The sequence below is a fragment of the Gasterosteus aculeatus genome, chromosome 10, assembly GCF_964276395.1.
Source record: "Gasterosteus aculeatus chromosome 10, fGasAcu3.hap1.1, whole genome shotgun sequence".
Classification (NCBI taxonomy): domain Eukaryota; kingdom Metazoa; phylum Chordata; class Actinopteri; order Perciformes; family Gasterosteidae; genus Gasterosteus; species Gasterosteus aculeatus.
The window spans coordinates 16873133-16886938 of record NC_135697.1 but is presented as its reverse complement, the minus strand read 5'-3'; the positions used below and the strand labels follow the sequence as shown (position 1 = coordinate 16886938).

The window sequence follows — 13806 nt, the reverse complement described above, 5'->3', positions numbered from 1 at the left end:
ACACAGAGTTACAAACACACAAATTAAAACGGACGCACTGACACACACGCGCGGCGTGACATCATAAGTCGGCGCGGTGACATCACCGTCGCCAGCTTCGTCTTTTCGGCTCTGGTTGTTTCCTGGAGAATACTTTGTTTTTACCTCTCATTCCTTTTGGATTCCACTAGTATGTTTCAATATTGAAAATCCAGGATTATATATTAAAGTTCAGACATTAAAGAAAGAAATACACGGTTTGAGTAAAAGAAAAAAAAAAACTGCGATGCGTGCGTTCGGCGCCCAATCGCTGGTGGTGAGCGACATGCGTACACGTGACGTAGTTCTAGACTAAAAATGGCCGCCAGGAAGCTGCGCTCGGTCATCGGTGACCTCCGTCTTCATCGAAGAGGAGCTGAAAACCTCCAAAAGGCCTCACAGGTAGCTTAAAGCCCGAAAAGGAGAGATCCGGTCTGAGAGGCAAGAAGGTCCATCTCACAGCCAGAAGAAAGACAAAGGTACAAAATATGACATCATCACGGCAGCACTGTCTTCGAAAAGTAACGTTCCCACGCAAAGAACCTGTATAGTGAATTACATTTCAGAAGGAAAACTCTGTTTTCACCTTTTCTAGTTGCCCAGACTTAACCGCCGAGTACTTTTGTTGAAGAACAAACCGTGAGGTCGTTTTTAGTGGCGTCAAAGCTTCATGTGTGAAAGCTGCATTCTCTGTAGTGACCAGCAGGGGGCGACTCCTCTGCTCCCATAGACGTCTATGAGAAAACGACTTCTCTGTTGATTTATTCTCTCAGCAAACATTGTAAGCATGAGTTTGTGGTCTTCTTCCACCCATGACTTATGGCCATTTAGAGTCAAACCGACCATAGAGCAGGGGACGCTTCAGGGCGGGCCTTACTGTGATTGACAGGTCTCTACGTTGCTCCTCCTCAGTCGCCGGTTGGATTAATTACTTCCCGTTTTCAAAACGTGTTTTCCCTACAAAACGTAACCGCGATGCCGGCGCAGCTGTACGGGAACATCTTTGCCAGAGACGGCGTTGCATCGTGCTTAAAAAAAGTAATCGTGGTCGTGTGTTTATTTTCCTTGCGCGTTTTTCACGTTCTCTCTGCACAAGGTTGAAAATGAAAGGACAAACATTCGCATGCCTCCCGACGCGGACGGGCAGAGGAAATGAGAATCAAGAAGCAGACGCTGTACAGAGACACACAAAGATACTTCATTATATATAGCCCTTGGTGTATAGTGTCCATCGCCCCCCCCCCCCCTTCGTCAAGGTGAGCGGCTGGACGTGCAGGTGAAGACGTGGGACGCTTCGATCGGAGTCTGCGTGAGGTTTACGAATTCTTTTTTTCTTTCTTTTTTAACTCAATGGGTCACAGCACAATGTTTCATAGATATACGCCCACTAGAGGTCACTGTACAAAGGTAAGCTGAAATCAGACCACACAGGGGACTTTTATTTTGAAGGCCCGGTCACTCCAGAAGGCGGCTGCAAGTCTGCAGCTCGGATTTGTTTTTGGTCACCACACAAAATCAGCGTGTTCAGTCGCCGCGAGCATGTTGAACTTCCTTGAGAAGAAAGGGATCCAGCCACGCGATCTTGCCGTGTAGACGCTGGTGTGACGGCCTCGGCGACAGCAGCTCGTCCCCCCGCAGCTTCCCTCTTTTTACCCCCGAAAATGGTTCATAATCTAATTTCTATCCAGTAAATCAAGTTATTTTTTGCAGAGTAAGACGCGTCCAATCACAGCTAGAGAAGGTCAAGCTGGTCAGACAGCCAGCTGGCTGAAGGATAAATACGTTTTAAACTAACTGTACACAACGTCTGACAGGGCTCATCATCATCATCATCATCATCATCAGGTTAGTTTCATACAAAAGCAACTCGTTTGGTGTTAAATACCTTTTTTCAGAAATACAAAGACAAGCGGACCCGAATCCGTCGGCCGCTGTCGAGGACTCGAGAGGACGCCGCAATAAAACGCCGCACTATCTTGACGGATTTGATTGAGCGGGTTTCCTTTCGAATAAAAGTCACAGCGAAAACCCGGCAGCCTTCAAACTCGCGCGCGCTTCTGGTTGTTGCTTCTTTTTGCTATTTTTTAAAGTGGACATTTCTGTCTTCCCTTTTTCAAAGAATGGCTGAATATTCTCTTTTTCAACACAGCAGGACATCAGTTGGCTTTACTCACGATGGACGAAAGTCGTCCACCGCTTTGTGTTGTGTGAAGGGGGGACGGGGACGGGGACGGGGGGGCAGACAGGACTTCCTCCTCCTTTTTTTCTCTTCCTGCTCATCTCTCCACTTCATCTTCCCACTAAAAGCCTCCCTCACAGCCCTCTTCCTCTTCCTCTTCCTCTCTCTTACACCGTCACCTCGTTCTTACTCCCAGTCCGCAGTCCCTGCACTCCTCCGCCCCCGGGGATGAAGTGCAGCTGTTCGATGGTGTTCTGCCTCTTGCTGGCGAAGGCCATGCGCCGCGCGTTGGGGTGGCCGGCTCCGCCTCCTCCGCCGTGGCCCCCCGCCGCCCCGTGGGGGTCCCAGCCGCCGTGCGCGCCCCCGCCGGAGCCGTGGTCGTGGCCCGGCGTCGGGTGGGAGTTCATCTTGATCATGTGGTGGCGCTCCATGGACGGCGTGACGCAGATGTTGGACTGCGACTGGGCCTTCTGGTGGTGGCTGAGGCGGCCCATGGTGGGCACCATGCCGCCCCCCCCGACGCCTCTGTCGACCCGGTCCCCTCCGCCGCCGGCCATCAGGCCCATCATCAGCCGGTCCTCCAGGCGGTCCGGGGAGACCAGCAGCCTCTCGTGGGACCTGGAGACCAGACGTGGGTTTGTCCCATGAGTGTTCGGATATCTGCTCATCGATATCGTACGAGCAAATCAAGACGCCGCTAAACTAAAATGTGTTTTCCCTTTAAATTCAGAATCTCTCCCTGCGCAAAGTTTGTAAAACACATCCGATCAGAAGTCATGTTGTGATTTCTATCGATATGAAAAGTATTGTTTAAAGTGCAGCACGCCGAGTACTGCTAGTAGGACTGTGTGTAGTAGTACTGCGTTCTCATAGACACCTATATGTTAATGGTGTTATTGGCTCACCTGCGCAGCGACGGCGGGTTCCCCCCCCGGCCGCCGCCCGTCATGGCTTTGTAGTACTGGTGCTGCTGGTTCTTGGAGAGGCGGGACAGCGTGCCGCCCTCCCCCAGCAGCTGGTCCTGGGAGCGGACGCGCCGCGGCGGCCGGTCGAAGGAGGAGCCGGCGTACTGCGTCTGCGGGGGCAGCGGGTAGGGGTTGGGGGTGGAGGGGATGTGGAGGCGGGGCCGGGAGCCGTGGAGGGGCAGCGTGCCCCGGGAGCCCAGCGTGTAGTCGCCCCCCCACGGCAGGTGGTGCTGCGAGGAGTAGAAGGAGGGCGGCGCGTTGTTGGGGCGGCGCTTGGAGCCGTAGTAGTTGGAGTACTCGTCCAGTTCTTTCTCTGGTCGGAGGAGAAAAAAAAAAAAAAAAAAAAGACGCATTACTGATTCACGTCCACTTACATAAGCAGGATGAAGCGTTCCGGCTTCACGGCGTAGGTCTGACGCCCGTGTCCTCAGGGACAGGAAGGGAGCGAAGACGACGGGGCGGGAGTGTGACGGAGGACCTCCAGAGGAAGCGGGAGCCAATTTAAACATGACCTTCACCCAGCAGCCTCTGTTTGCTCCTCGGCCTTTCCTCCTCACCTCTGAAGATTATTTTTCACCCCCATCTTTTGTCTCTGATGGTCTCATGTCCCGTCCCTCTGTGTGTTTACCCCCCACCCCCACCTGTAAGGTGAAGCTGTCTGACGGAGGAGAAAGAAGACCTTCATTGGAGGACAGGTCTCACATTTCATAACCGGTTTCATTATTGGAGATAAAGTACAGCCTCAAGTACCTTGTTGCTGTTATAATACGGTTACCAGCGGAATGATCATCAGTAAGTAAATGGTCGCCTTTCAGCACCAAACGTTGCGTGTCTCCGTTCAGTAGTCAGAGAAAATAGTCCCTGTACGTGCACGTAAACGGCACCATCTCACGTGAGATGACGTCCACCGTGATGGTCCGCTGGTGAAAAGCTCGCATTGCCTGAAAACCATCATTTGTAGGAATTCAGGGCTTTTTTTTTTAGCTAAAACGCGCAAAAATCGAACCCGTTACTTTGAGGGCGCAGTGATACATTGTCGCCCGACGACGTACCCCGCGTGACTCACTCTCAACCAATCAGAACGCTGGATTTCACCTGCCCGTATTATAGTACTAAATACAACTTTGTCGTGGCGCAGGGGTAGAAAAGGTCCACCGGGAACCGGAAGGTTGGTGGTTCGAGCCCCGGCTGCCCCAAGTCCATGTGTCCCTGAGCAAGACACCTGACCCCTAATTGCTCCCCGGGCAAAAAATGTAAAACAGCCACGGGTTAAAAATGTAATGTAAGTCGCTTTGGATAAAAGCGTCCGCTAAATGGGAACGGGTCGTCGTGGCGCAGGGGTTAGAGAAGGTGTGCTGGGAAGCACAAGGTTGGTGGTTCGATTCCAGGCTGCCCCTTGTTCCATGTCGAAGTGTCCCTGAGCAAGACACCTAACCCCTAATTGCTCCCCGGGCAAAAAAAATGTGAAAAAAAAAGCCGTGGGTTTAAAGTGTAATGTAAGTCGCTTTGGATAAAAGCGTCTGCTAAATGACACGTAATGTAATGTAATGTAATGTAAATGACCTGCGATGTGGCATAAGTGCTCCTCGCCGTCAGATGCAAACACTTCACATCAGCAGTGACATCATTAAACTCCTGCAGAGGAGAAGTCGACCGTATTGTTCTGTAGTTCACTCCCTCCCCTCTGATGGCGGCGCGGAGGAAGAAGAGACTCTCAGAGATTAGAGGAGCGTCTGCGAGGAGCAGAGAGGTTCTCCTCCTCGTGGCGCTCTGTCCAATAATCACCTCGTGTCATTGCGCTTTGTTGATTTAGACTGATGCAAAAAAATAAATAAAAATGAACCATGACGTCCATAAAAAAAATGCTGCGAAGAAGTTCACCTCTGGAAAGGTGTGAGGAGCAACGGGTGGTCTCTCTCTCTCCCTCCCCGGGCGTGTTAGTAAAAGATGCAACGTTGTGTGTGTGTGTGTGTGTTTTCTCCTTTGAATGGAATCACACACACACACACACTTCCCCATGCAGTAACCATCCATCACGCAGCCTGCAGAGGAGACTCTTCCCCCTGCAGCCTGGATCAGGGCGAGAGAGGTAACAGCAGACACAGAGAGAGAGAGAGAGAGAAGTGGCTGCTGCCTCTCAAACCCCTTCGAAGGAAGCCGGTTCCCTGCGGACCCTCCAGCCAACGCCCCTCCCCCTCCCCCCCCCCCCCCCTATCTCCACATCTCCCTCACCCCTCTCCTCCTCTCCGTTTCCTTCTCCCTCCTCTTCCTGCCGTGTCCTTATTTGGCCAATCGGCTTGCTGATCCTTTTTATTCTGGTCAGCTCTTTTTCTCCACATTGATATTCTCCCACGTTCCTCCTCTTACGAGACATGGGGGGGGGACAAAGAGATGGAGGTAGAGTCCTTTCATGCCTTCCTCCTCCTCCATTTTCTCCTTCTTGACTCTCTCGTTCTGCTCCCATCCCTCCGTTATTTCTTCCACCTTCCTGCTGTGACGTTTTACACACATTCTCACACAGGTGATTATTATTTGTTTTTTTGGGCGGCCATGATGTTTGAGTTTAACAACCTGACCACAAAAAAAAAAAAGACAAATACCCGGAAGGAAAGACTGGTAGAGAAGAGTTGCATTGTGGGAAGCGTGGAGACGGGACACCTGGATGCCCACAGCATTCTCCTCACCGCTGCCAAGCTCTACAACAATCCACTGTTTTATATCAGCTTAAAAAGTCACAGTGCTGATGCGACGGAGGGGAAACACCTTCCTGTGGTCCTGATCAAGCCCCCCCCCCTCCGGCCCCCCCGGCTCTCACCCAGCCTCTTCAGCGAGCTGTAGCGGTTGATCTCCGGCTTCACGGCCGTCTCGTAGGACGGGGGCAGCTGGGCCAGGTTGTGGAAGGAGTGGGAGAAGGACGGGTGGCTGCTGTTGTGTCTCATTCCTCCGCCGAGGACGATGCCGCCGCCTTTACCGCTACCTGAGAGGAGGGGGGGTCCGGAGGACAGCTGGGAGGTGTTGTTCATACGGGCGCCTCGCTCTGGGAGGAGGGAGGGAATGATGATGGAGGGAGGAAAACCAAAAAGGGAAAAGGAGCGAGAAGGCGGGTGAGGAGGGAGGAGACAAAGAGGGAAAGGAAGCAGAGAGAAGGAGACACAAGCTAGTTAGTGATCAGTAAATACAGGAAGTGTCTCCGATCTCCATGGCGACCATCTATAAATACAACTATGTGCTGATAATCTGAGGCTCCAAATGAAAACATCAGCAACACGTAAATACACAGATACAGTGACAGCATGGGGGGGGGGGGGGGGGGGGGGGGGGGGGGGGGGGCTACAAACACACATTCACATGGATGCAAAGTACAAAAGCAGCAGATCGATACACATAGATTTAAAGATGTGTCATGTAAGAGCGGCAGCAGGGAGGGGGTGCGTATATGTATATAACATGTATGTGGACATATATATATATGTGTGTCCACATACATGTATATATATCATATATATGTCCACATACATGTATATATCAGTTAGATCAGTGGTCCCCAACCACCGGGCAGCGGACCGCACCACAGAAAGCTTATATTATTATTTTTTTCTGAAAAATGTTTTATTTTGAAAATTGAGCGGATTTTCTCCTAATAATCTGCGCTCGTCCGTCTGACAGATTCCTCACGCGTCAGCAGGCGTTTTTCTTCTTCACGTTTACAATTGTCCTCTTACCGTCTTACAGTTACGCCCACCAGCGGACACAGAGCGCGACTACTACACCCCCCCCCCCCCCGCCCCCCCCCCCCCCCCGTCGGACCTTCTCGACCGGTCCGCGAAATATTGTCTGACATGAAAACGGTCCGTGAGGTAAAAAAGGTTGAGGACCACTGAGTCAGAACATTCGTTCCCAAACAGTGTTCGTGACTCGAGAACATGCAGGTTCCCTCACCCTGCCCCCCCCCCACCCCCCCCCCTTTAAAGAGAGATCCAGTGGCTTCCCCGAGATCCTTAAATACACCACCCTCCCCCACAGAGGAGAGGGGGGGGGGACACACCACACAGTTTAGATAAAGCAGCTGTTGTTTCCTCTGGTGGGGACAGAATCTGGGGTCGGGGGGGGGACTCACACTGGTCATTCACCAGACAGTAATGGGCAGTAATGGTCGATGATATATGTGTATATACACACACACACACACATATACACATATATATACCGTGGGGGGGTTGGGGGGTAAAAGCAATGCCGGCTGTGAGGTCTCGCTTCTTAAAGCACAAGGAAGAACATAAAAGCAGAATATTGAGGCTTTTTTTGTCGTGTCATGATAAGAGAATTAGCACGGCGATAGATCTATTTATTTATTCTTAAACACCAACAACGACGCTGTGGTTACAGAATGAATCGGGATCGGGCCGGCGAGTCGGGTGGCCGAGGGGACATTCGCTTTTCGGACCGTAACTACAAAACCCGTTTACAGGTCCTCTGTTAGCGCACTGAGAAGGACTATTTCTGCTACGAAACGAGGACATGAGGATTCACATCTTCCGTTTGCCAGCGGAGCAGTTGAACATCTTTTCTTACAGCACAGTTTGAAGTGACCTTTTTTTGTTTAAATCTGAGCTCCGACTGGGTTTCGTTGTGTAATCCGTCCCCCGGGGGACACGTGTAGGTGTAACGGTTTGGAATAAGTGGCACCGAAACTACTTTAAAAACACACTCAGGAAGCGCTATCCACGTTGGAGGCCTCAAATGGATGACTTCTACTTATTTTACCGCGAGCACAACAACGACAACAACAACAACAACAAGAGGAAACACTGGCGCTAGCATTGCTTTCCTGTTTTCCCCCGTACACATCCTGGGAAAACAGACTGACGGCGACCTCGCTGGAGACGTGCAGCGGCACATCACTGCTCCCCGAGAGGAAGACGAAGAGGAAGAAGAGGGGGCAGGCCGGTGGGGGGGGGGGGGGGGGGTGGTGGTGGTGTTTAGCGGGTGGTGCGTTCTAGCGCAGGCAGGCCGAGCGGCTTTCACGCGCGCACTCTTGCGAAAGCCGCGGCGGGCTCCGACACCGCGAACGCGCCGCCGGCTGTTCCAAGAGTGCGGGGAGGCAGGCCGTCGCCATGACAACAAGGACAGACAGACAGCGCGGCATGACAGCGGGGCCCCCGGGGTTTCCCGCCGCCTCGCGCCTCGCGCCCGCCGAACCACGAGGCTTACCGATGGTGGCCGAGTGTTTGGGGCTGGAGGCGGAGGCCTGCTGGGTAAAATGGCGTTGCAGGGTCCCAGCTGCAAAGAGAGCAGAGCCGACAAACTGAAGGACGACGGCGCCAGAGACACGAGGCCGAGTGTCCAGTAAGCACATGGGGACAGAGGGGGACAGAGAGAGACAGAGAGGGACAGAGAGACAGAGAGAGACAGAGGGGGACAGAGAGAGACAGAGGGGGAAAGAGAGGGACAGAGAGAGACAGAGGGGGACAGAGAGGGACAGAGAGGGACAGAGGGGGACAGAGAGAGACAGAGGGGGACAGAGAGAGACAGAGGGGGACAGAGAGGGACAGAGAGAGACAGAAGGGGACAGAGAGAGACAGAGAGGGACAGAGAGAGACAGAGGGGGACAGAGAGGGACAGAGGGGGACAGAGAGAGTCGGGCGGTCCCTCCAGGAGTCGGCTTTTTTGCCGTCACACGTTGGACGAGATCGATTGCAGTCGAGACAAAAGCAGCGCGTCTTTTTAAAGTTCTGGTGCTGAAGTTCATCCGTACAATAGTCAATGACAAAATTTACTTTTAACTACGGATCTGCTGTCCTCTTACACAGAAAAAGAATACGCAACTTTCTGCGAGGCTGGACAGCTGCCATTGGTGACCGCTTTGAGAAAAAAAAATGAAATTGACAGCAAAATAAATATTTAGTAAATATGACAATCAGTGATAATGAAATGTTGCCGTGTAATAAAGCTTTTGTTCATTTGTGCATCCGAATGGGTCAAATTGAAAGGTCTCTGCGACATCTTCATTTCTACATTTCTACCCTAAAAGTTCCTCCCTTCCGCTAAATCCTGGAGAGACTGAGGGAGCAAAGAGGGAGACGGGGGAGACGGAGCAGACGGGTGAGCCGCTCAGAACGCAGGAAACAGACCAGCGGTTCAGTCGCGTCACGATCAACACGAAGCTGAGTGAGAGACGCAGGTGAGCAGCGACGGCAGAATCAAAGTAATTCAGCGGGAAAAAAAAAAATAATCACACTTGTCCCACAAATTGTCACAGATTTGTCTCCGTTTGACTCACCCCAGAAAAACCAACGACAGGAAACACAGTAATTCAGAAACAATGGAAGAGTGTAAGAAGTTCATTATTGCATTCATCAGAATTCTTCCAGAGGTTAGAGAGCGTTTTCTGGGAAGGAGTTCCAATTAAATCACATTGACAACCATTTTTTATGTTAAAGTTTCAAACCAATATTCCATAACTGGAAAAAACACCAGTTTACATTCATTCATCAAGCAAATACAAATCAACCAGATTTTATTATTTCCTCATTTCTAAATTGTCCCTGATGGTAAAACGAAGGTATCGGGCTCGTCCTTAAAAAAGCAGCGTCTCACAACTCCTGGTGTCCGGTTTGTATTAACAGATTTCCATCAAACCGTTACCATGCGGCGCGGATGCCTCACCCTTAATGCCTTAATCTAACCAGTCCCCCCCCCCCCCACGACTTACTGCGGTTGTCTTTGCTCTGCAGGGCGGGGGGGTAGTGGTTCTTGGATGCGGTGCCCGTCAGCAGAGCGCTGTTGTTCCTCTCGCCCTGCTGCACCGGGCTCGACTGATGGCGCAAGATGTCCACCAGCGACCTGCGGGGGGGGGGCACAAATGCACAAAATACTAAATCTGCCTCTTAAGCACCAACTTCAGCCTTTACTGCATCCCACCACTGCTTCAGAGGATCCTGCGTGTCGCCGTGGTGACGAGGTGAGACTCAGTACAGAGAAGTTATACTTACTTATAACACACGCAGAGTCTCACAGCTCTCATTTAACTACCATTTAACTACCTGGGCATGTTGATGTCCCGGTTGCGGGGTCGACGCGCCACTTTGCTGAAGGCGATCCGGACGCCCACGGCGACCACCAGCGTGAAGGAGATCACGCCTCCGATCACGTAGGCCGTGCTGCGAGAGGAAGCACAGGGTTTAAAAGGTCATCTTGCTCCATTTGCTCCTCAGTGGGTTATTTTTACTTAATCGTTTTGTTGTTTTAATACTAAAGAATATCGTTAACAGCTTGAGATCCAAATTGTATGACTAGGATTTTTGGGATCCACACAAAAGTAGAAGGTAAAGTGTCCTCGTGTACCGACGCCCGCCGTCCTGTCCCTTTATTCACCGACCTGCTGTTCTGCTGCTCCAGCGACAACAAGTCCGGGTCGGGCTTGTTGCCCTCGATCACGCTGACGGGGGTCAGCGGATCCGCCCACACGGGGGAGATGTAGTTGTTGCAGGACTCCTGGTCCAGCCGGCTCCTCTGGTGCTCGCAGCAGAAGCGGTAGTGGCACGTGCCGCAGCAGTAGATGTAGCTGCCCTTGGAGCAGTTGAAGGTGGTGTCGAAGTGGCCCATCACGTCGTAGTAACCCCTGTGGGGGGGGGCGGAGGGGGTTAACAAGGAGGTGTCGTCGCCGTGGGTTACCAGCGGTAAAACGTGGCATTTGAGCATCACCGGTTGATTTGAGTTTGGAGGCGGTTTGCCGCCGCGCTCAGGCCCGTTACGAGCGGACCTTCAAGCCCCCATCGGGGTCCAAACCCTCCACAGGAACATCTGGACCGCTGCTTTTGCTTTGCTTTTGCTTCTGCGCTATTTGTATTTGTAAAACCATCAGAGTCATCCAGTTGAAATAAAAGCCACTGTGTGTTTGAGGAGCTGCGAGAGATTTACTGTTCTAGTTTATCTTGATATCATCAAAGCGTCGGAGATCTCATCGTTGTCTAGTGAACAAAAGGTTGCAGACATTATTTTTCTTCTACATCTTTGCTCACATTCTCCGACCGGAGGAGTGCGAGGTCAAGAGGTCAAACTAAAAAGGGCAACGCTAACGGTCCTCGTTCAGTATGATGTAACCGGGGAGACGGAGACGACTTCAAAAGAGACATCGAGTGTAACCGAAGCCGCTGTGTGTCACCTTCAACTGTGGCTCAGCTTTTACTGTTGCTGCTGCTTCTCCTGAACATGCTGATAGTTGTGTTAGAGTGTGTGTGTGTGTGTGTGTGTGTGTTCGCGGCTCGCCAGCGCAACAGATTCAGAGCTGATTACACGTCGCCTAGCAACAGCCAGACGCCTCTCAGTGCAGAAGTAGAAGCTCGGTTGAGATGGAGATCAGAGGGAGAGAATCATGGTGCGCCTCGTTGTTTTATGGCTTCCAGCGTGGTGGAGGTGCAGCCTCCCATCATGCATCACACCTACGGCCACTCTCTCCACGCTCACACAGCCTCTCGTTTGCACCCAGAGGCATTTCTGTCCCTCTCCAAACATTATGGTTAAAATCACATTTTTATAATGTTTCAATATTCAAAACAAACACTGATTGACACACACACACACACACACACACACCTGCACACGTCCACGTCCACCAGCTGTCTGGGAGGCGGAGCCACCTGGGCCGCACCCAGCGGCGGCTTCAGGGCGTCGGCCGTCATGTTCCTCGGCAACATGGTCTGAGGGAGGGGCCTCGGCGGCAGCTCGGCCATCGGCGGCGGCTTGTCGTCGTCGTCGCCGTCCTCCAGCTCGGCCGCTTTCGGCGCCACTTTGGGCCCGCCGGGCGGCCGCGCCTTGTAGCCGGTCAGCAGGAACAAGGCGGCGCTCCTTTTACCGGGCGCAGCGGGGCCGCCGCCGTCGCGCCGCAGCGTGGCAATGGTTACCGTGGAGACGGCGAGGCAGGAGGAGAGCAGGAGAACGAGGGACGAGCAGAACATCCCTCGCAGCGCGAAAGGTTTCATTGTTTTCTTTCAAGTGTTTTCGGAGCCGTGAAAAAAAGTCACTAAACAGCTGCTAGTATGAAAGCTGTGACGGAGTCGCTGTGGCGGAGCCGCTGTGATGGAGCCGCTGTGCCGCTGTGGCGGAGCCGCTGTGATGGAGCCGCTGTGCCGCTGTGGCGGAGCCGCTGTGATGGAGCCGCTGTGTCGCTGTGGCGGAGCCGCTGTGATGGAGCTGCTGTGTCGCTGTGACGGAGCCGCTGTGATGGAGCCGCTGCCGTCTCGCCGCCCGAGCAGCTCCTGTAAACATCGAGGTCTTTCGGAGGCGTTTCAGGTCCTTTTGTGAAACGTCCGTAGCTGTGGAATCATCAGCTGGGATCAGATGGTTTGTTTTGTGGCTGCAGGTGTCGGATACTGGATTCTGATCCGTAATCAGTAATGTTTGTTCTCTTTTACATGTTCTGTAAACAAGATGAGCAAAATGTAAACTGGGTCCTCAGCGGGCTTCCGGTCTCACCCCCAACAGCGATGGAGAAAGTGATCTGTAAACCTTTAGCGTTGCATGTAAACTTGACTTGCTCCACGTTGGATGAGCCGTAACAGACGTCGGAGGCGTTTGGCACTTCTGTTGTCCTGCGGACCACTCACGGTGAAATCATACGTAAAGAATGCGGTTTCAAATCAAACCGCGTGGCGCCTGTAAACAACAGTCTGGCAGCGTCCGGGGGTCTCGGCTTCGTTCAGCACAGAGGAAGCCGGTCCGACTTTGGCACAAGCTGTGATTCTGAAAGGTGGATTTCATCCGCGTTCATCTTACATCGCGCTCACAGTTTGCCGTTAAACAAACTCTTTAAGCGAGAGAGAATCGGTAAAAGTCGAAGTTTGATGAATAAAGCTGCTGAAAAACCGGAGGAAAAGTCAACAATATGAAGGCATTCACGCAGAGTGATCAGAAGCAGAGAGACGCCAGGTCGATGCCCTTGTGCGAGTGTCTCTGCTCTGAATTCAGCTTGGCCCAACAGAAGAGGACGAAGGAGGGCTTGGGCCCGGTTCTAGCAGGGCAGCGAGGTTCTGCCCACAGAACAGACATGAAAATGTCCGGATTCATCCGTCAACGCAGAGGAGGCGGCGGGTGGGGGGGGGGGGGGTGTCACCCGACTAGCAGGAATCTTAGATGGAGGGTTCTGCTGCTCATCGGCTCCCTGAGGACGGAGACGGGGGGACGAACGGAGCTTCCAGGTGCAGCGTTGAGGGGGGGGGGTCTCCTGTTAGTTTGTCCTCCGGTTCCCGCTCTGAAAGACAAGAACACAACATTCAGAAGGATTTCAGTGGCGCATTGAGGACACACTTCTACCACAACGTGGGAACGTTGGACTACGTTACCCAGAAGCCCCACGATGCCACGTCATTAAACACCACAGCTGCTCCACGGAAAACCCAGCAGGTGGATTTAATTTACTCAGACAATTAGCTGGATTACTTCCTGTGTTGATAAGCGTGCACACACACACACACACGTATGTATGCAGTGTACACACACACACACACACACACACACACCACCAGAATGTAAGGAAATTGGTACATGAACGTCCGAGTGAGGTGAGCTTTTATATGAAGGCTTTGGCCCCGAGCAGCTTCTTTAATGCTTAATTAAACCTGAAATTCTGCTTCAGCTGAAGGACGC

The 13806-nt window shown here is 52.4% G+C and overlaps 1 protein-coding gene across 2 annotated transcripts; it reads right to left on the bottom strand.

Annotated features, from left to right (window-relative positions):
• Nucleotides 1-1386: 1386 nt before the first annotated feature.
• Nucleotides 1387-13321, bottom strand: shisa7b (shisa family member 7). 2 transcript variants are annotated; one of them, XM_078081344.1, is made up of 8 exons: nt 11758-12547; nt 10541-10783; nt 10206-10322; nt 9875-10005; nt 8374-8442; nt 5978-6199; nt 3103-3475; nt 1387-2815 (listed from the first exon to the last, which is right to left on the bottom strand). In XM_078081344.1, exons 1-8 carry the CDS (start codon nt 12141-12143, stop codon nt 2365-2367), a joined length of 1992 nt encoding a protein of 663 aa, XP_077937470.1. In that variant the 5' UTR covers nt 12144-12547; the 3' UTR covers nt 1387-2364. The 2 variants fall into 2 exon arrangements, with proteins under 2 accessions (XP_077937470.1, XP_077937471.1); XM_078081345.1 differs by lacking the exon at nt 8374-8442 and having other exon boundaries at nt 11758-13321.
• Nucleotides 13322-13806: the final 485 nt, after the last annotated feature.